This window comes from Zonotrichia albicollis, chromosome 3, assembly GCF_047830755.1.
Source record: "Zonotrichia albicollis isolate bZonAlb1 chromosome 3, bZonAlb1.hap1, whole genome shotgun sequence".
Classification (NCBI taxonomy): Eukaryota; Metazoa; Chordata; class Aves; order Passeriformes; family Passerellidae; genus Zonotrichia; species Zonotrichia albicollis.
Window position 1 is genome coordinate 3,985,999 of NC_133821.1, and position 19,544 is coordinate 4,005,542.

At 49.3% G+C, this 19,544-nt stretch overlaps 1 protein-coding gene and 1 long non-coding RNA gene across 2 annotated transcripts in view; both read right to left on the reverse strand.

Annotated features, from left to right (window-relative positions):
* LOC141728433 (uncharacterized) overlaps positions 1-16,948 on the reverse strand; it is a 51,100-nt gene extending 34,152 nt beyond the window's left edge. Inside the window, exon 1 of the long non-coding RNA XR_012579328.1 lies at positions 6,900-16,948. This is a non-coding gene — a long non-coding RNA (uncharacterized LOC141728433). The remainder of the gene's footprint in view (positions 1-6,899) is intronic.
* Positions 1-17,769, reverse strand: part of XKR6 (XK related 6) — a 208,831-nt gene extending 191,062 nt beyond the window's left edge. The window contains exon 1 of the mRNA XM_074536492.1: positions 16,955-17,769. Coding sequence (XP_074392593.1) covers positions 16,955-17,682 — 728 coding nt within the window. The 5' untranslated portion in view covers positions 17,683-17,769. The remainder of the gene's footprint in view (positions 1-16,954) is intronic.
* Positions 17,770-19,544: the final 1,775 nt, after the last annotated feature.

Here is a 19,544-nt window from a genome sequence, read left to right on the forward strand (position 1 = left end):
TTTTCCTGGGCCAGCTGTGCTCTTTTCTGCTCGCCATCAGAAAGCAGATAATGAGCTGCACGGTGCTTTGGCCTGAGATCTCTGAAGGTACTTTCCTATACTGCCAGAAAAGCTCTTTCAAGCATTGTGAACTGTTTTCAGTAACTGATAAAGTTCAAAAAAAAATAAAAAAAAGGTATTTTACACTTAAATCAGAACTACTTTAAAAACGCCAAACATTGCTGCTGCTCTGTGGTTCCTTCCTTTAATTCCAGCAGTTATTACAGATCACAGGGAGCTGTGCACAAAAGCTGGTTATCCCTGTAACCCTGAGCTCTGAACCATTCAGGACATGCAGTTACTTCTTTAATTCACCAAAGGCACAGTGGAACAAGTGCAGGACACCCCAGGAAGGGCCCCCATCAAAGGCAGAGCAGAGACAGGTCGGGAAGGACGGCGGAGCAGACAGCCTCATTTAGATAATCCCACTGGTTTGACCCAAAGAGATACAACTTTATCAGGTAACAGAACTCCTGTGGGGGGGAAAAAAGAGTGTGAGATCATAAACTGACAAAAGCTGACTTTGCTGACTGAATCCAGAGGTTTCAGATGTATCTGACACTTCACTGCTGTGGCTGAATGGGGAAGTGCATAGAGGAAAATAATGGTTATGCCACAGAACTGGGTAAACAGCCTCATTTAAAGCAGGAATTTTTTATTCTAATTCTATTCCTATGATTCGAAGGAGTAATAGATACACTTAATAGGTAAATAATTTCAGTGTTATCATGAGAATCATGGGCAAAAGGATGTGGGAGCAAATTTTATGTCTGGGATGCTGAATTTTCATGGTCATTCCCTGCTCCTGTGAGGAGGCTCTTCTGCAATCCAATAACAACATTTTCAGTAAAATCAGCTTTGGTTTTTTGGGCCTTTAAGTTGCATTTCTATTAGGAATCTTGTCTTTTATTAAAAAGTGAAAGGTACCCAAGCTCCAAAAACCTGAAACTTTCTTTGGTAACCCCAGCAGATGACGCTTGAAGGGCAGGGAGAGCCAGCTTTAGACAGGTATCCCATTTCATAGGTGATCCAAGAGAATTCACATGGATCAAGGGAAACTCTGAAGCCTGGACTACCTGACAGGAGGTTGTCACAGGTGGGGGTTGGTCTCTTCTCCCACATAACAAGTGACAGGATGAGAGGAAATGGCCTCAAGTTGTGCCGGGGGAGGTTTAGACTGGAAATGAGGAATTATTTCTTTACCAAAAGGGTGGTGAAGCTTTGGAAGGGGCTGCCCAGGACAGCAGGAGTCACCATCCCTGGTGCTACTTAAAAGCTGTGTGGATGTGGCATTTGGGGACATGGGTCAGTGGTGGCCCTGGCAGTGCTGGAGGAACTGTTGCACTCTATGATCTTAGAGAGCTTTTCCAAGCTTAGCAATTCTCTGATCCTGTGGTTAATAAAATGTTGCAGTTCCTGTGTTTCTGCCACTCAGTTCCATAAATGCAGTGAGCAGCCCAGCCCTGGAGACACTCAGTTTAAAAGCAACAATGACCACAGCAACTCAAGGCACTGATTGCACAGAAACCTTGGGTTTGGGGGAAAAAAAGAGTCCAAATAAAGCATATGGACATCAGGAAGAATTTCTTCACTGAAGGGATAATCAGGCATTGGAAGGGGCTGCCCAGGGAGGTTTGGAGTCCCCATCCCTGGAGGTGTCCAAGGAATGACTGGATGTGGCACTCAGTGACAACGTGGGGATCAATCACAGGTTGGACTTGATGGTCTTAGAGGTCTTTTCCAACTTTAATGATTCTATAATTCAATAATTCTGCAGAAAACAGATGAGGGGCAATGCCAAGGGACGAGGACAGGACACACCTCATCTCAGAGCTCTTTACAGTGTCAGAGTCCCACCTGCCTCACAAACAAGAACACAAACTTGCCCTCAGAGTTAACACAGATTTAGTGTCCTACTGAGAGGCTTTCTCTTGGAAAAAGAACTGGAAGAGAAGTGAGTATATTTAAAGGAGTCTGATCAGTAAAAATGTCCAGTTTTATGATGGGGAAATTGTTCCTAAGAATGCAGACTCCTATTCTGAGTGCCTAACAGATGTTTCCATGGAGGATTTAGGACAGAAAAAATACAAATGCACTGATAATGGCAGCCTAATGAAGCTTAGTCCTCAGTTAATTCACACAACCAATTAATCCTATATCCAGTGGAAAGTGGCAGCAAGGCAAGGACCCTTTTGCTGACCATAAGGAGCAGTGCTAGGCAGAATATCCACTCCAAATATCATGGAATTATGGAATGGTTTGAGTTGGAAAGGAACTTAAAGATCATAAATATGTGCATTTTCATTCTTAATTAGGGCTGTGGTCTTTTATGAGCCTCACATCAGCACACAAGCCCAACAATTCCCAGCCTGGCTCCTCCAGCAGTCAGGATCCTTAAACAGCTTTCTGCTCCAGTGAGACCCATATTCCATGTGGGAATTGGCTCTAAACAATAATTTTTCAATTAGTATATCCTCACTGATCAATTCCTACTTAAAATTCCTCAGCAGAATTATTCCAAAATAAATATTCAAAATTAAAAGCATGATTTCCTCACTCTTCCCCCCAAAAATCAGTTTCAGGATGGCAAAAGCAGTTCATTCAAAGTAAATGGAGGAGGTGTAAACCCGGTGCCTCAGACACCTTTGTCAGGAGTGCTGCTTCACAAATAAATCCCCTAATCCCCTGGAAAAAGGGGGAAATAATCCATTCCCAGGCAAAGAAGTTGGCAAAGCCACCAGAAATGCAACTTAACCCCTGAATTCAAACTCCCCGCTGCAATTACGCAGCTCCTGACAATTGCAGGAAATTGGAAAAATTGTATTTTTTTTCCTCTCAGAACACACTTAAATATCAACAAAAAATAAAAGAGTTAGAAATAATTTGCCCTCACTGATAAAAAATTGGTCACTTCCCAGGAATGTCAAAGATCTGATTCCCAGTGAAAGGAGCAGCAGGGAATTAAAGGGAGATCTGTGTGTTCAAACAGAAAATTCAGTGGTTCGTTGCAAGCAGAGCTTGATCACAACCAAAAAAATAATGAGAGCCTTTAACGAAGCTCCAATTGTGCAATAAGACATACCAGGGAGAAAAGAAACAACAAAACCCCAAATGTTTTGATAAATGGGACTATGAAACTCCAGAGCAGTAAAACAAAGACTAAAACCACAAATGGTAATAAAGCATCATTAAAGGTGCTGTTTTGAAGCTCTGCTGAAGCGCAGGTAAATGTCAGGTTACCCAGGCAGAGTTTTAGTACTCAAAAGCAATGTTTAATCTGATTTTTTGCTCTCCTGAATTTCTGAATGGAAGATATTCCCCTTACTGAGGGATAATTTTTATTTTTCTATGAGGATATGTGGATTTTTTCAGCCTCTTCAGAGACATGGGGCACTATGAGAAAAGACCAAGCACTAAGACCAACTCCACAGGGGTCATTTATCCCTTTTGTTCACTGCCTGACAAACAAATTTCAAACTGGGCTTTGCATCCCCATCAGAAGATCCACACCAATCTTAGAGCAAGCTGAGGAAATGCTGAAGAATGTCTGAATTTAGGGATGCCAAGATTTTCCCACAATAAAAGCGGGGCAGATCAACCATAATTTTTTGCAAAATTATAAATGACACCTGAAGTCCTGGCTGGCTTCACCTACTGAGGGATGATTAAGCTGCAAATCTACAATTACTTCTAATCTTAAATAACTGATAGGATTTGAACTCCCAACATACAGTAGCTCAAATGTGATATTACTGGGAGCTTTTTGAAGCCAATCAATAACTATTAAAGCTGGATCCCATCAGCTACCACCAGGTATTAGCCACTTTCTCAATATTTCAAGGATTCAGTTATTCTTAGCTACAGTTAAAGTAGTAAAATGAAGTGGTCTCATACTGACACTGCGATAAATACGAGATTAAATATAGAACAAATTTATTACTCCCCGAAGTCCTACTGAGTGTCCTGATTTTTTTTTCCTTTTTTTTTTTTCAATATCCACAACAATCTGGTTTACTTTGATGTTTTATTATCCCAGATCTAAAGCTCAGGATTGAAAAGCAAAGCCTGAGCTGGTTCAAAGAACCCAACGCCGGCCATGCCGGGGGAAGGGAACAAATTCACAAATTCCAAAGGGAAGGTGGGGACGGCAGAGCCGGCCCTGTGACAGCCGTCATGCCCCACTTAGAGCAAGTGGCACTCACAGGCGAGTGATTTGTGACACTGAGCGGGTGTGACACGGCACAGCACCCCTGGAGTGCCTTGGGCTGCCAGAGGATCGTGCCTGCAGGAGCCGACTTTTCCTAATACCCCGCGCTTTGAAGAAAGCAGAATAATCAACCCATTTTTAAAGCCCTGGTTTGAAGGGCTCCGAGGAGTTTTAAAGGAAAGCAGTTAATTACTTGGCTCGCTTTAAAAATAAATTAACCCACAAATTAGAGTCTGGGTGATGATGGGTGACCCCTGAAGTGTGCATTTTTGGCTTGCTGCATGTCCTGAGCTCCCAGGGATGATCCCAGTTTAACCCCAGAGGGTCTTCCCTGAGGAGCAAAGCACTCCAGAAAACTGTGGGAGCAACAAACCACATCCTCCTCCACCAGCATCTGAGGGGGATGAGTCCACAGGGACATGAGTGTTTGGGTCTCAGCTAAATTCCCTGGAAGTGTTCAAGACCAGGGCTTGGAGCAACCCAAGACAGTGGAAGGTGTCCCTGCCCATCAGAGGGGACTGGAACTGGATCAGCTTTCAAGTCCATTCCGTCATTCCATGATTTATGACATATCCAGGCATTTCTCTGCTCTCCTCACCTGGGATTCACCCCTAAGCAACAATTCCAAAGTGGCCCACTGAATATAACCCTCCCAAAGATGACAGTGACAATCTAATCCAATGAAGGGATCTGGCCTCCACTACTAGTGCACACATAAAATAAATTTAGTCCCAAACAGGTAAGTCTGGTGGCCATGTCCAAAAGCTAGAGGTGGATTTTGTTGGAGACTCTGACAGGCTGGATACACCTTCATCAGCTTGGCAAAACAAACCCATGGTCTCATAAGAAAATAAAAATTAACCGTAAGTAACAGGAATATTTTCCTTGTGTTGCAAGGATGTGCTGCGTGCTTCTGGGCTCTTCCTTGTCTACTATGCAGGGATGTTGTTGCCTTCAAGGCTCAACCAGCACAGGATCATCCCTGGGATGATAATCATCCCTACAAGCCCTCACCTCAAGAAGCACCACCAGAACTGTTCCCAGCTGGCATTCTGGAGGCACTCACCCTCTCCCAAAAGCCAAGAAAACTTAACATGACAGAAACAGCCATGCTGTGCCAGCCCATCTCAGGGCCAGAGGGCAAATCCTGCCAGTACCAAGCAGCTAAGAGGAGATGTGGCCACTGAGGATGAGTTCCTGGCAAGAGAGATGAAGAGGGCTCTATCCTTGATCAGTGAACGTGGTTGGACTTTGAGATGGAACCACAAAAGGGGAAAAGTGTCCCTGCCCATAGCAAAGGGTTGGAATGAGATGATCTTTAAGGTCCCTTCCAGCCCAAACCATTGTGAGATTCACTGAAGGGCTCTGGTATCATCACACTTGGAGCTGGAGCCTTTCCTGGCGTCAGCGGCACGATGCATTTACGTCAGCGTGTGACAAGGGGCCCGGAGTGACAAGGACTAAGGTAAGATTAAGCATTCAGGAGCAAAGCGTGTCCTTCACTGGAACAAGGGCGCCGGAGCCTTATCGCGCTGCCTTTCGGCACAGCCACGTGCCCAGGCACAGCCTCAACCTCCAGCCCCGGATCGGATGCACATGACTTGGCAAGGCACTGCTGCAGCTCCTTTTTCCCAAGGAAATCACTCCTTTCCTTTTTCCCAAGGAAATCACTCCTTTCCTTTCTCCCAAGGAAATAATTCCTTTCCTTGCTCCCAAGGAAATCATTCCTCGCCCAGCCCAGCCGTGACAAACGCTGGGAAATAAAGCCCCAAGTCAAGCTCCTGCTGCATCGCTGATGTGTCGGCGTGACAGACGCCGTGTGGTGACTTCACACCCCAACGTGAGCGTCTTCCCTGAATTTGTGAGCGTTCCACGAGGGAGGAACTGATGGATTTCTGCAGCCAGTGATGCTTGGAGAGCTGTTGGTGCACGCTGTTCCAAATTATTTCCATTTCTAATTAATATTCATAAACGAGCCACAATACTGCGCCTTCCATCAGCCGTCACACACCACCCACGCTAGATGAAAGGACAACTACACGAGATAAGCAGTTTATTGGATCAAAAGTCCCCTTTAGACGAGGAGACAGCTACTGCAACAGCCTCCAACTGATAGCATCCCATCACATGGAGGGAGTATCAGCAAATCTCCCTCTTTAAACCCCAGATTCAGCACACGGAACGCACAACGCAATTATTATGTTAATTTAGCTGCATTTCGCTGCCTGATTGAGGCTTGAGCTGGAGGGAGGAACTTCTGGTTTGAAGAGCTGCCACTGAAAATGGCTACTTCAAAAAACTCAACTGACACCCAATTATACCATCAGCTGTCGAGTTTAATCCCCTTTTGTCCCTGTTGGCAGCAGGGCTGCCTCACCTGGCTGGTTCTGGGCAAGGACTCTGCCCTTCAGCTTTTGCCTTTACCAACCATCTACATCTTGTTCCAGCAGGATCCTGAAGGAGCTTTACCTGTCCTCCTCCCCAAACTCAGTTTAGGTGACAGAAAGCAATGATCTCATCTGCTTGCACAGAACATGGCCTGGGAATAACAGCTGTTATTGTGAGGTCCTGGCACAGATCTCCCAAAGAAGCTGTGGCTGCCCCTGGATCCCTGGAAGTGTCCAAGGCCAGGCTGGATGGGGCTTGGAGTAACTTGGGATAGTGGAAGGTGTCCCTGCCCATGGAAAGGGGTTGGAACTGGAAGATCCTTAGAGTCCCTTTGAACCCAAACCATCCCAAAATTCCATGATTAAAAAGAGCAGAGGAAGGTGCATTGCCCACTGCTCTCCAGAGCTGTTCTGCTCCTCATCCATGAGGGACCCAAACAGTCTGCCCAAGAAAAAGCATATTTACACCCATTGCCAGAGAGGGAAAGTATAAATATTTCCAAAGCTTTATGAAGGCTGGTACTTACAGTCATGCTTTGAAAGGGAAAGAATAAAGCAAAATATTCAATTAGAAAAAATTACTATAATTGCAGGTTCTATTTTATCCCTCCATTAAAGCAATAAAGTGCCTCGAAATATTGCTAAGCTGGGATACAGAGCTTAGTGCTACTTAACATATTAATATACATCCAGGGGGGTTAATTTAATTTAGATCTGCATGAGGGTCTTCCCTCTTCCCTGGCCCCTATGGTCTCCCCCTACACTTCCAGCTGGATATCCATGCATGCTTCTCCCCCATTCCAAGGGATGGACACACAATGCTGAGGCTGGACATAAATTCTGACATGTGCCACACACCTCTGGAGCCAGAGGAGCCATCAAGCACATCCATGCACAGCTCCACACACACAGATTCCCAGCTTAAACCATGTTTGCCTGCCCCTCAAAGCTCTGATGTCTGAGTATTTGATTTTCTGTTGGACGAAAATGTCCAATTCCCGCTCTCTGAACATCAAACAAAATCCTCTTGGAAATGCAAAATCATCCCATTTTGCTCTAATAGCACATAAATCCCATGGGAAGGGATTTGCTGTTGAAAGTCACTGAGCAAGGAACTGCTGAGGCTGAAGAAGGGGCTCTTCCTCCCAGCCTTGGCTCTCCCCATGCTTTCTCCACACTACGGTGCCACGAGCTGCAGTCTTCCCAATATAACCTCGCTCTTCCCAGCTACAGAAGATAAGTGAATCTTATTTTAGGGAGCCCTTCATCCTTTTAATTAAACAAATTTATATCACTTCTCCGTATCTCATAGCCTCCATTATCTTTTGTGAACTCCTACAATTCTGTTGTAAAGATATATTGAAAAGCGCTAATTGAGATAATCTCTGGAATTCAAGAGTTGCTGTATTTTTAGCCATGTTTTAAAACTATTTTCCCTTTGTTTCTGGAATGCCTCCCATCCTTCCTCCCATGCCAGACTGTTTACATTATTTAAATGCCTTCTGCTTATACCACTCTTTACAATTTTTACTTCAACAACATCGGCCTCCGTTGCTCTTTTTTCCCTCGCTTAGACATAACTGGGATGAATTCCAATCCCAAACTCAAAACCACTCCTGGTGCTTCACTGCTGTCTTCTGTGTTTGGTAGATCAGGAAACGTATTTCTGCCATCCTGTCATCCAGGGCTGCCTGTGTGGGGGATCCAAGCATGAGGAGTTAAACTGATCTTTTTTTCATAAGAGAAAATGAGAGAATGGTGAATTTCCCAGAGACTGGAACTCTTCAAACTCACAGGGATATGTGACACGTCCCTGCTTTAGGAGATGATCCTGAGCCACCTCACTGATAGGATGGGGGAGGTCATGTCTCCTGGATTTTTTTTGGAGAGTTGTGATGACCAGCATCCATCACTGAAGCAAAATACGGTCCTGCTCCGTGCCCCTACAGAAAACCCCACAGAACCCCGTGAGCTGAGGGAGGTTCTGGCAGCTGGACATGATCCCCCCTCACCCAGGTTTGGGTTTTACCCACAGGTTTAACTAGCAAAGTGATAAAGGCAGCTCCAGCTGCCAAAGCCTTTCACATCATGGCTCCTGAAGAGCTTTTAATAAGAGTTCTGCCAAAATGGTGGGGGTTTTATGGGAAACTTCTCCCACATCAAGCAGACCTGTGAAGGCAGAAAAGATGATGTAGCTCAGCAGCTGACAGGAGTTTTCCAGCATGAGCTGAGACCTCTGCAGTGTCCATTTTTGTGTTTGTTCACCACAGGCCTGGTTTTCCCAGCACTCATTCAGTGACCATCTATAGGGCACTGAGAGATTCCTGTTTGAGTCCTATTTCCCACAGGGTTTTGGGACAGGTATAAGATGCCTATTCCCTCAGCCCATCCTGTACAGAGGGGGGTAGTTAAACAGGGTGTATAAAAGAGAGGAAAAGTGACTTTCTACATGGACAGATAGTGATTGGACAACTGGGAATGGTTTTAAACCAAAAGAGGAGACATTTAGGTCAGATATGTGGAAGAAATTCGTTCATGTGATGGTGGAGAGACCATGGCTCAGGTTGTCCAGAGAAGCTGTGGCTGCCCCTGCATTCCCTGGAAATGTTTAAGGTTAGGTTGGACAGATCTTGGAGCAACCTGGAATGGTGGAAGGTGTCCCTGTCCATGGCAGGGGTGGCAGAGGATGGTCTTTAAGGTCCCTTCCAACCCAAACCATTCCATGACATGATTCTATTCCATGATAACATGGGGATATTTCTTTGGGATACCAAAATCCGGCTGCAGGTAAACCAAATCAGAATGGAGCAGAGGAAGAGGAGATCATGATAAAGGCTCTGGGCTTGAACACAGAAGGTTTCAACAAAGCTGCCAATTCTGCAAAAATCTTCTGTGCAGCTGAAGTCACTTAAGGACAGACTGTGAATATTTCAGAGGTGAACCTGAGCTCTCACAGATTTCCAAAAAAAGGAGACATGAGGAGCAGCACAGTCTTCAGGTCCCGTTATAGTTTTGGGGACACATTTGAGATGGCCTTTTGCTCTAGTTTTTTGTCTCTTGGCCAAGATTTGAACTTCTTCCTGGTTCAAGATATGGAAGTAAGGAATAAACTACCCATTTATACTGAAATAATGAAAATCCATCAGTGAAATTTGTTCAGGGATGGGCAAACAGCAACTCCTGAGGCTCCTCCTCAGCACTGTGAATGTGGTTCCTCTGCTACAGCAGTTCCATATAACCAAACACAGGCTGAAACTGGAATACAGGATGGTTGGAAATGTAAATCCCAAGTGGATAGAGTGACAAAAAAAAATAAAAATAAAAATCCGTCCATGGAGAGATGCAGTGGACTGCTCCTGGGACACAGCTAAAATGCTCATTCCCACAATCCAGAAGATTTTGGGGAGCATCTTTGACACTGAAGCCTAAAGGATATGGGATGTGCCTGCAAAGATCAAGCAATTCCACTCCATAGGGTTAAAAATACAAAGTATTCCTCCCTCCATCAGATTGCTGCTAGGTTGGAGGATTTTCTAAATATCCTCCTCCCCTGGAAAGCTCTTTCCCCATTTTGTTGGGATCCTGTTTGGAAAAGCATCTTGGTGCCCTAAAGCATTATGATAGGCTTGGCCATCATTCTGAATGCCAGCACATCAGAAGGAGGTGGGTCAATGAAGTGACAATATTTGGCACATGTTCTTTGCTTACGCCTTTAATTACAATTTAATTTTCTCTCTAGCAAAGCTTTACTCTGACTCACAATTCCTCCTGCTTAAAAGCTTCCAGGTGTTAAAACACTGCCTTGTACTACTGCTGATTTTCACTACAGTCAGGTGCTAAAAATCAAGTCAGGATTCAAGGGAAATAAAACAAAATGAGCAGAGAGCGGAGTTGTGTGAGGGATCCAGACTTTTCCACAGGCTCACCTTCATTCCCCAAGGAAAATTACAAATTTGACGTCCCATTTCTGCTCCTTGCAGTCTCAAGGCAGAGCAAGCAGCTCTCCTCCAAAGAGATGCTTTATCACCATCAGTTCTTCCTCCATCCTTTTCATTAAAAGAAATGCTCCCTGAATAACCTACATTTGTTCAGAGAGGAGAACCACTGCAAGGAATAAAGCTGGCTCAGTGCAGCTGAAAGCAAAATGGAAGTGTCTGGAAAGGTGGAAAATACAGAGCCTGGAATTTTAACACATAAAAAATGGTGAGCCATCTTTCCCTCCTTCCCTTGGCACCCTGCCTCCCCTCCACCAGGAAAGGCACTGTCAGGCTGCCACTGGCATTAGAGATAAAGCCATAGGGAGAGTGGGAAAAAAACAAACAGCTGTTTTTCCTGGAGTTCAGCTTGAACAGCTGAAAAGGGATGTTGTGGTCAAGGTCCACATGGGGGGAGCATTTAGGAAAGCAGCCTGCAGCCCAGCTTCAAAGCAGTTGGGTTCCCTTCCAGTTTTTGGACTCCTGGAGATGCTGTCCCCAAAATACCTTGCAATGGTGTCTTCACCTTGAAAATCATGGAAATTTTATGCTGGTTCCAGTAAGAACTAACTCAGGTCACCCAAACAGTTCTGCTCCCCTTTTATCCCCCCCAAAAACCAGGGTAGGGGGGTGATGAGCTGCTGTCACTGCCCAGCACACGTAGCTCTTCCTCAACAGCATCCAAGAGCAAACCAAACTCCAGTTTCTCCTCCAATTCCCATCCCCACCTGCCCAAGCCATGCTGTCTCTGCAGAAACACCGGGTTGCATGGGAAGGGGAGTTCCCAGCAGCTCAGGGCAGGATATAATTTCTCCCAAGGAAAGATTTGGAGAAATCTCTGCCCTCCCAAGGCTGGCCCAGCAGATCCGCTCCAACATCTGTGGTTGGACCCCCTCTAGTGGGAACCACTCAACAAGACACGGAGCATCACCACCAGCAGCCGCCCATGGAGACCCCACTCAAGGGATAAAGCCCTTTTCCCATCGTTATTATGATTATTATTATTATTTCCACTCCCTCAGAAGCTACATGCTCTGTAGATGTTGTTGGACCTCTACACCCACAGCCCAGCACTTTCTTATGGAGATCCTGCAGAAATGGGGGTGGAATGGGTAAGTTTTTTGAAAGGGAGAACAACCTCGCTGGAAAAAAAATATAAAAAGTTAAACCCCAGACCTGATTTTGTAGGGAGAACATATTTATCATCTATCCCAGAATGTCTTCCCTCTGCCAACTTGTCAAAAACTGACAAAACTCCATACTATAAAAGCAAGCTGTTAAAACTTGGCTAAAAGGAAAAACTCAGCTGCCAGACAAGCTAACCAGAAAAGGCTGAAAAAAAATAATCCAACGTGCCAAGGAAGGCAGCAAATTTACAGAAAGTCTCTACAGAGCTGAACATCCCAAACCAAGACAAGGAGGCAGCACTGGGTCAGCAGCTTCTGGTTCATCTGCTGTTTGACAAGCAGATGGCTTCCACTTTGAGGGATTCAGACAGAGAACTCCAGAGTCGTAGCTGCCTGTATTTCTAAACTATTCAAAATAACGTGTCTCCAACTCAAAAAGTTCATCCCAGACAAAGTATTTTAGGACAGCCTGAACCCACTCAAACACAAAGTCATTAAATGCCACATATTCCATTTAAACCCATTGATTCATCCTTCCACCTCCAAAGATGAACAGCTCACAGATTTGGTCTTTCCACTAATAAAAAAGATGCCAGCTCTCTGCCTAAACATTAGAAATTTCTCACCATGTACGTACACAAGACAATTTTTAATGTCACAACAATGACAAGGTTTGTTGTGGTTTGCTGGGGTTTCTTGTACAGAATGTTTTTCTCCTAGATCTCCTAGATTCAAATCTGTTTTAATAACAAACCCCACAAACAGAGCACATTCATGTCCCAAAACTCACCATCACTGATGGTTTAACACACACAGAGATATCCAGCTGGTCAGCATTCATTTTAGCTCAGCTCCACATCCCGTTAATCCAATGGAATCCAATAATGTTTGCTTTAATAGCACGGCACAACGCAAGGGATCTGACTTTCCACTCTAAAACCCCCATGCCAGGGCAGCATCCATGACCCAGTAACCCACTTCCAGCAGAGGTTAAGGAAAGGTACATCAGACAGGGAAGCTCACTCCCGTCATTCATACAACCTGTGCAACTACTCAAGATACCAGAACTTCTGCTTCTCCTGAATTTACATGGCTGAACAGCTCTAGCAAAAGAACAGCCCTGTCCTCACCCTGTTTCCAGCAAAACCATAGCATCCCTCCTCAAGGAACAGCCCTTGGCAGCTTGCACTGCAGCACCTCTATAATGAGCATAACGTGCCCCAACTGGCATCCTTCACTTTTTGGATAGTCTGGATGAATTGTTCAAGTCCTCGAATTGAGAGGAAAGGTGAATATTGTAGGTTTATGAAGGTAAAAACCCCAGGAGCTGAGCTTTATTGGTGAGAATGGCATTGGAGATCAGACTACTGGCATCCATTTGAGATCAGACTACTTCCAGCAAGAATTCAAAATAAATGTATCTATACACACACACATATGTTTTTACTATTTTTCCAACAGCCACTACAGACAGACAGTATTAACACATCCTTCAGATCCCAGCTGAACTAAAAAAAAAGCACAAAAACTCCAGGAATATCACTAAGTGCCCCCTCAGCAATCGCACTGCCCCCTCAGCCCTCCTGCCTGGTCACGATCCACCCTCTGAGTACAACACAAACAGACAAAGCCCTCATCCAGACTGCTCCAAAACAAGCTCCTTCTCCCACAATCCTGACAAAATGAAGAGACAGCCTTGCTAAAATAAGATCCCGATGTATATTTATATTTCTGCCATAAAATGCTATTTATTCACCATCTTATTGGCGAGTCTTCCCAGTATTTACGAGAAGAAGCCGCCACAGGAATTGTGTCATCCCTCAAAATCCAAACGCACATTTACCTAACGTATTCAGGATGAGAATTCCTCTACTACTCCAACCTGCCCCCCTCCAATTCTCCACGGTTTCGTTCCCAGCTGCTGAGCAACACCCACGACATCCCCTACGTAAGGTACGATCCCAATTACGCTCCGTGCAGCGGCAGCGCGGATCTGTGATCCCACGGGAGAGCAGGCTCGGAGCATTACGCACTGAACTTACGCTGTCCCAGGTTTTCCTCCTCCATCCCCACGCCTAAACTTCTCCCCAGCAGGCAGGGATTGTGCTGCAGGCAAAGCTGGCCAAACCAGTGTGATCCAGTATTAGCCCCATCACCGCATCTGAGATTAATTTTAATGGCGTTGGCAATAGCTGGAGTGGGAATGCAAAAAGACATCCTCGTGGAGGCTGCTCCACAGATCCCAGGAAGTTAATTCTGGCTCTGGTCAGATATTGGGAGTCAGCTCCACACTGTCCAGCATGCCTTAAAGAGCGGGAGCTGGGTGCTGGTGGGATTAGAGATCAACAGGAGAGAAAGCTCCCTGATTTCACCTGACATGATCCAGGCTGCAGCATTCCTTATCAGTCCCCTTTGGCATTCCCAGCCCTGCACAATCTCAGAAGCAAATGTTTTTCCTCTGCATTACCCTAGCAGGGAGAAGTCTGGGCAACTTGAGCTCTGTTTCTTCCTATTACCCAAAAATCAGCCCCCTGCATGAATCCCCTCTGTCCCTGCCAGTATCACTTCGGCATCCCCCTCCCCACACGCTCACTCGAGCGTGCCACGGCATGGGGTGTTTGTGCACAGCTAAAACACAACCATTTCTTCTGCCTGACTCCAAGAAAGGAAAAATCCAACTTGCCAGAGGAGCATCTGCATTGAGAACTGCTTTTGCTGATGGGATCAGCATTTGGGAGTACCAGGGGAAGCAGCAGAAAGGGTCGCGGACCAATTCATCATCCTCGCACGCACCACCCGCAGACATCCCCCTCCCGCCACCCCCCAGCCCAAATCCCGGCCGTAAAAAACCCATAAAAATAGAATAAACCCCCAAGCAGAAGTTGAGAACAAATGTGCTTTGAACGCTGCACAAATGACATTGAAGATGCAGAAGAAATATGTATTTGCTGTTGCACTGCATGATTGCATGGGCTTATTTCCTACGTACACATCTCACGCACCCTTCCCACACAGATCCCCTCCCCTCCACCCCCGCGGCTTCTTCAAAAAAAATTGGGAAAATAAAAATCTTGGATCCCTAAGGATTATTTGAAAAGCTACAAACGCTGAGGGACCCCCATCTGGAGCATCTTCCCTACAGCCTAACCCATCCATGGTGTGGAGGGGGTGCAGCCACCACCCTGTGACACAATCCAGAGCTGTCCCTCTACCCCCACCCCAAATCTCACACCCCTTCCACGTTCCCTACCCGCGCCCCAGCTCAGAGGATGCTGGGCCACGCCGGGTTTTTACAGCTGTCCTTACACCACCTCTTTCGGTAAGCCCGACATCTCTGTGGCAGTGTTTGCATCCACAGGCTTTCATCCTGGAGAATCCCTCCCTGCCTCCTCCCACCTCTCTTTTTGGGGAGGATAACGTAATTTCCAGCTCGCACTGGAGGATGTTTTTTTATTCCTGCCGAGCCCGAGGTCACTTGCCAGACTCGTCCTCTGGCCAGCGTCTCCTCCACCCCAGGACCTCTCCCTCCGGCAGGGAAGAGTCCCTTATCCCTGACCTTCAGGCTGGCACCGGCAGCCCCACGGCCGCCGCCGTCCCCACCGAGGAGGTTCCCCTTTTTCCACAGCCACAGCCGAGGCATCACGCTGCGTTTTTCCACTCCCACCACCCGCTCCTTCGGTTCAAGGGGAGTCAGCGAGCCAGCAGCTCCCGCTCTTCTGGCTGGGGGGAGGCTCTCGGGGATGGATGAGACCCTCACCCCTCATCCCCACGGGATCTGTGCCAGGAGGAAATCAACCCACTGGAACCAGCATGTCCCAGTGCTTGGCACCCACAGGTCCATCCCCCTGCAGACCCTCTCTGGAGCAGCCCCTGCGTTCTATAGGGGCTTTTTCTCATTGCCCCCTGGCTCCAGGAGGGGCGTGATGGGGTGAGTCCCCTCCAGGGACACAGGACCTCCCTCTGCAGTGCTGCCACTGCCAGGGTCACCCCCAGCCCTGGGCTTGTCCTGGAGGGAAGAGCAGCTCCATGAGCTCCCTCCCAGTCCTGCCCCATGTCTGTGGAGCACCATCTTATTCCCACGGAGCTAGAATCCCTTCCATCCCACACCATGGGGGGCACAGAACTGTGTCCCCTCCAATCTGTGAGGTGACAGCAGCCCTATTCCCCTCTCCTCAGCCCCACATGCTGCATCTCTGCTCCCTTTGGGGCTCTTCTCAGTGAAGAAGGGGTCACCCCAAATCTCCACGTGTGGAGCACCAATCTCATGTCCTGCTTGTACCAACCAATGCCACTCCTCCCACCTCAGCCCCACAGACGTATTTTGGGTAACTTCTCTTCCCCTCAAATGTTTCCTCAGCACAAGGCGGCCCTTGACACCTCCTCCACTGTGGGGAGCACTGGCAAGGGTCCACCTCAGACAATGAGGTGACAATGAGCCATGTCCATCTTACACCACAAGACGACAACAACCCCCATCTGCCCTACCTCAGCCGGGGACAGTGACCCATGTCCACCTCAAATGATGAGGTGAAACTGACTCCCATTGGTCCCACCTCAGCCAGGGGACACTGATCCACCTCAAGCCATGAGGTGACACTGCCCCACGTCTGCCTCAAGCCATGAGATAACAGCAATGGCCATCTGGTCCACCTCAGCTAGGGGACAGTGAGCCACCTCAGCCTATTGAGGTGACACTGACCCCCATCTGCCCCACCTTGTCCAGGGGACACTGACCCACACCAAACCATGAGATGACACTGACCCACCTCAAACCAGGAGGTGACACTGACCCACGTCCACCTTGGACCACAAGCTGAGAGCTCCCCACCTCATCCAGGGGACAGTGACCCATTTTAAACCAGAGGGTGTCACTGACCCATGCCCATCTTGGACCACGAGCTGACAGTCACCCACATCCGCCTCAAACCAGGTGCTGACAAGCACCTACAGCAGCACACTGACCCACGTCCACCTTGGACCACGAGGTGACACTGTCCCCGTCCATCTCAAACCAGGAGGTGACACTGTCCTCGTCCATCTCAAACCAGGAGGTGACAGTGCCCCACATCCCCCTCGGAGCAGGGGCTGACGCTGCCCCCCGTTCCCCTCGCACCGGGCGCTCGCAGTCCCCGCTCCCGCCCCTCCGCCGCCGCGGTGCCCGAGACCCAGCGCGCCGCCCGCCCCGCCGGGGGCACGGCGGAGTCCCCGGCCGCCCCTTACCTCCAGACCTGCCCCATCTGCAGCAGGTGGATGACGGACTGCCAGACCCAGACGGAGATCCTGCAGAGGCGCTGCGCCCCGGGGGTGGCGGTGCCGCCGGCTCCTCCTACCCCGCCGGCGGGTCCCCCACGCCGGCCCGCGGTCCCCCCCATCATGGGCGGCCCGCGGCTGCTGAGCCCCTGCACGGCGCCCAGCCCGCCGCCCGTGTAGTCCTGCACGAACCAGCGGAAGCTCAGGATCTGCACCAGCACCGAGGGCAGCAGCACGAAGGCCAGGGTGAGGCCGCACCACAAGTAGTCCCGCCGGCCGTAGTGGTGCAGCGCCAGCCACAGGTCCGTGCCCACATCCCCCAGCAGCACCAGCAGCGCCAGCACGATCCACAGGCAGTCCAGCCACGGCCGCTCGGCCGCCTCGCCGCCCTCCGGCGGCCCTTCGGCGGCGGCGGCGGGGGGGCGCGGGGCCAGCGGCTCGGCGGCGGCGGTGGCGGCGGCCCGCCCGAAGAGGTTCCGCAGGCAGGCGCTCCGGCAGCCCCAGTAGCAAGACGACGTGTTGCAGCAGTGGCAGATGTGCAAGGAGCTGCTTGCGCCCGGCTCCTCCGCCACCTCGGCCGCCGCTGCCCCGACGCCGCCGCCCGTGGCCGCCGCCGCCTCGTCCAGGTTGTGCAGCTGGGCGAAGCCGCTGCCGCCGCCGCCGCCGCCGCCGCCGCCGCCATCCGACTTGGCCGCCATCTTGCTGCCGCCGCCGCCGCGTCCCCGGCCCGTTCGCCGGGCGCTCGCTCGCTCTGCCCCCCCCGTGCCCGCTCCCCCCGCCCGCCGCTTCCGGGGGCGGCGCTTCCGCGGCGCGCGGGACGGGCCGGGGCCGCCTGGCGGCGACAGCGACCGGCGGCGGGGCCGGCGCGGACGGGAGGGAGCGGCGCCCTCCACACGCCGTGCCCGGGCACGGACAGCGCCCGCCGCAGCGGGATGCTCCGTGCCCCGTCCCGCCTGGCCCGGGGAACTTACGGGGATGAGGCCTGGAGAAGGGGAGGATGAGGGGGGACCTCAACTTGCTCGTAAGGGGGAGAGGAGGAGCAGGCGCCGGGCTCTGCTCGGTGCTGACCCGGACAGGAGCCGAGGGAATGGGCTGGAGTTGTGTCAGGGGAGGGTTAGGTTGGATACTGGGGAAAGGTTCTGATCCCAGAGGGTGATTGGGCACTGGGACAGCTCCTCAGGGAATGGTCACAGCACGAAACCTGACAGAGCTCCAGGAGCAGCACTTGGACAGCGCTCTCAGGCTCAGGGTGGGATTGTTGGGGATGCTCTTGTGTGGGGCCAGGAGCTGGACTGGATGATCCTTGTGGGTGATTCTCTGGACAACCTCTGCCCTCACAGGTCTTGATACTCTCACAGGGAAGAATTTCTTCCTAAAATCCCTTCTAACCTTGCCCTTTTTCAAATTAAAACCATTCCCCTTGTCCTGTCACTCCATGCCCTTGTCCAATGTCCCTCTCCAGCTTTCTTGGAGCTCCCTTAGAGAATTAGGTTGGAAAAGACCTCTGGCATCACCGAGTCCAGCTGTTAAGCCATGGACATGATCACACCTAAATTGTGTCTCCAAGTTCCACATCTACACGTTTTGGAAACCTCTAGGCATGGAGATTCCACCATCAGGTTGCCTTGGGCAGCCTGTTCCATTGCCTGACACTCTTTCCATGAAGAATTTTTTCCCAAATATCCAATCTAAACTTCCCCTGGTACAAGCTGAGATCACAGAATGACAAAATCATTTAGGCTGGAAAGCACATTTGTAATCATCAAGTCCAAACCTATGGCCAAACAGCACCTTGTCAACCACAGCAGAGATCACTGAGTGCCATGTCCAGTGATTCCTTGAACACCCCCATGATGGTGACTCTAAAACCTCAATGGGCAGCCTCTTCCAATGTCAAATCACCCTTTTTGTGAAGAATTTCCTCCTAATATCCATCTTGAACCTCCTCTCCAGCCATGTAAGACCTAGGCTCTAAGATCTCCCCAGGGCTGTCTTCTCCAGCCTGAACAACCTCCGTTCCTCACAGCCTTTTCTCATAGGTATTCCATCTCTTTAGTAATCTTGAAATCACAATATCTACACTGAATCATAGAATATTCTGATTTGGAAGGGGCGCACCAGTCCAACCCCTGACCTTGCACAGGACACCCCAGCTATCCCATCCTGTGCCTGAGAGTGTTTTCCAAAGGCTCTGGCAGCCTTGGGGCCCTGCCCATTCCCTGGGGAGCTGTTCAGTGCCCTATCACCCTCTGGGGAAGAATCTTTCCCTGATATCCAATCTAAATCTTCCTGACACAGCTCCAGCCGTTCCCTGGGTCCTGTCTCTGTCACTGGGAGCAGAGATTGGAGCTGCCCCTTGCAGGAGCTGCAGCCCCCAGCAAGGTCTGACCTCCGTCTCCTCCAGCTGAACAAACCCAGTGACTTCATTTGCTCATCAAATGCCCCCTGAGACCCTTCACCCTCTTCCTGGCTCTCCTCTGGACACTTAAATAGTTCCATTGTGCTTCTTCCCCCAAGGCCTGGTGCTGACATCTCCATTCCGCAGACCAGCCTTGGCTGG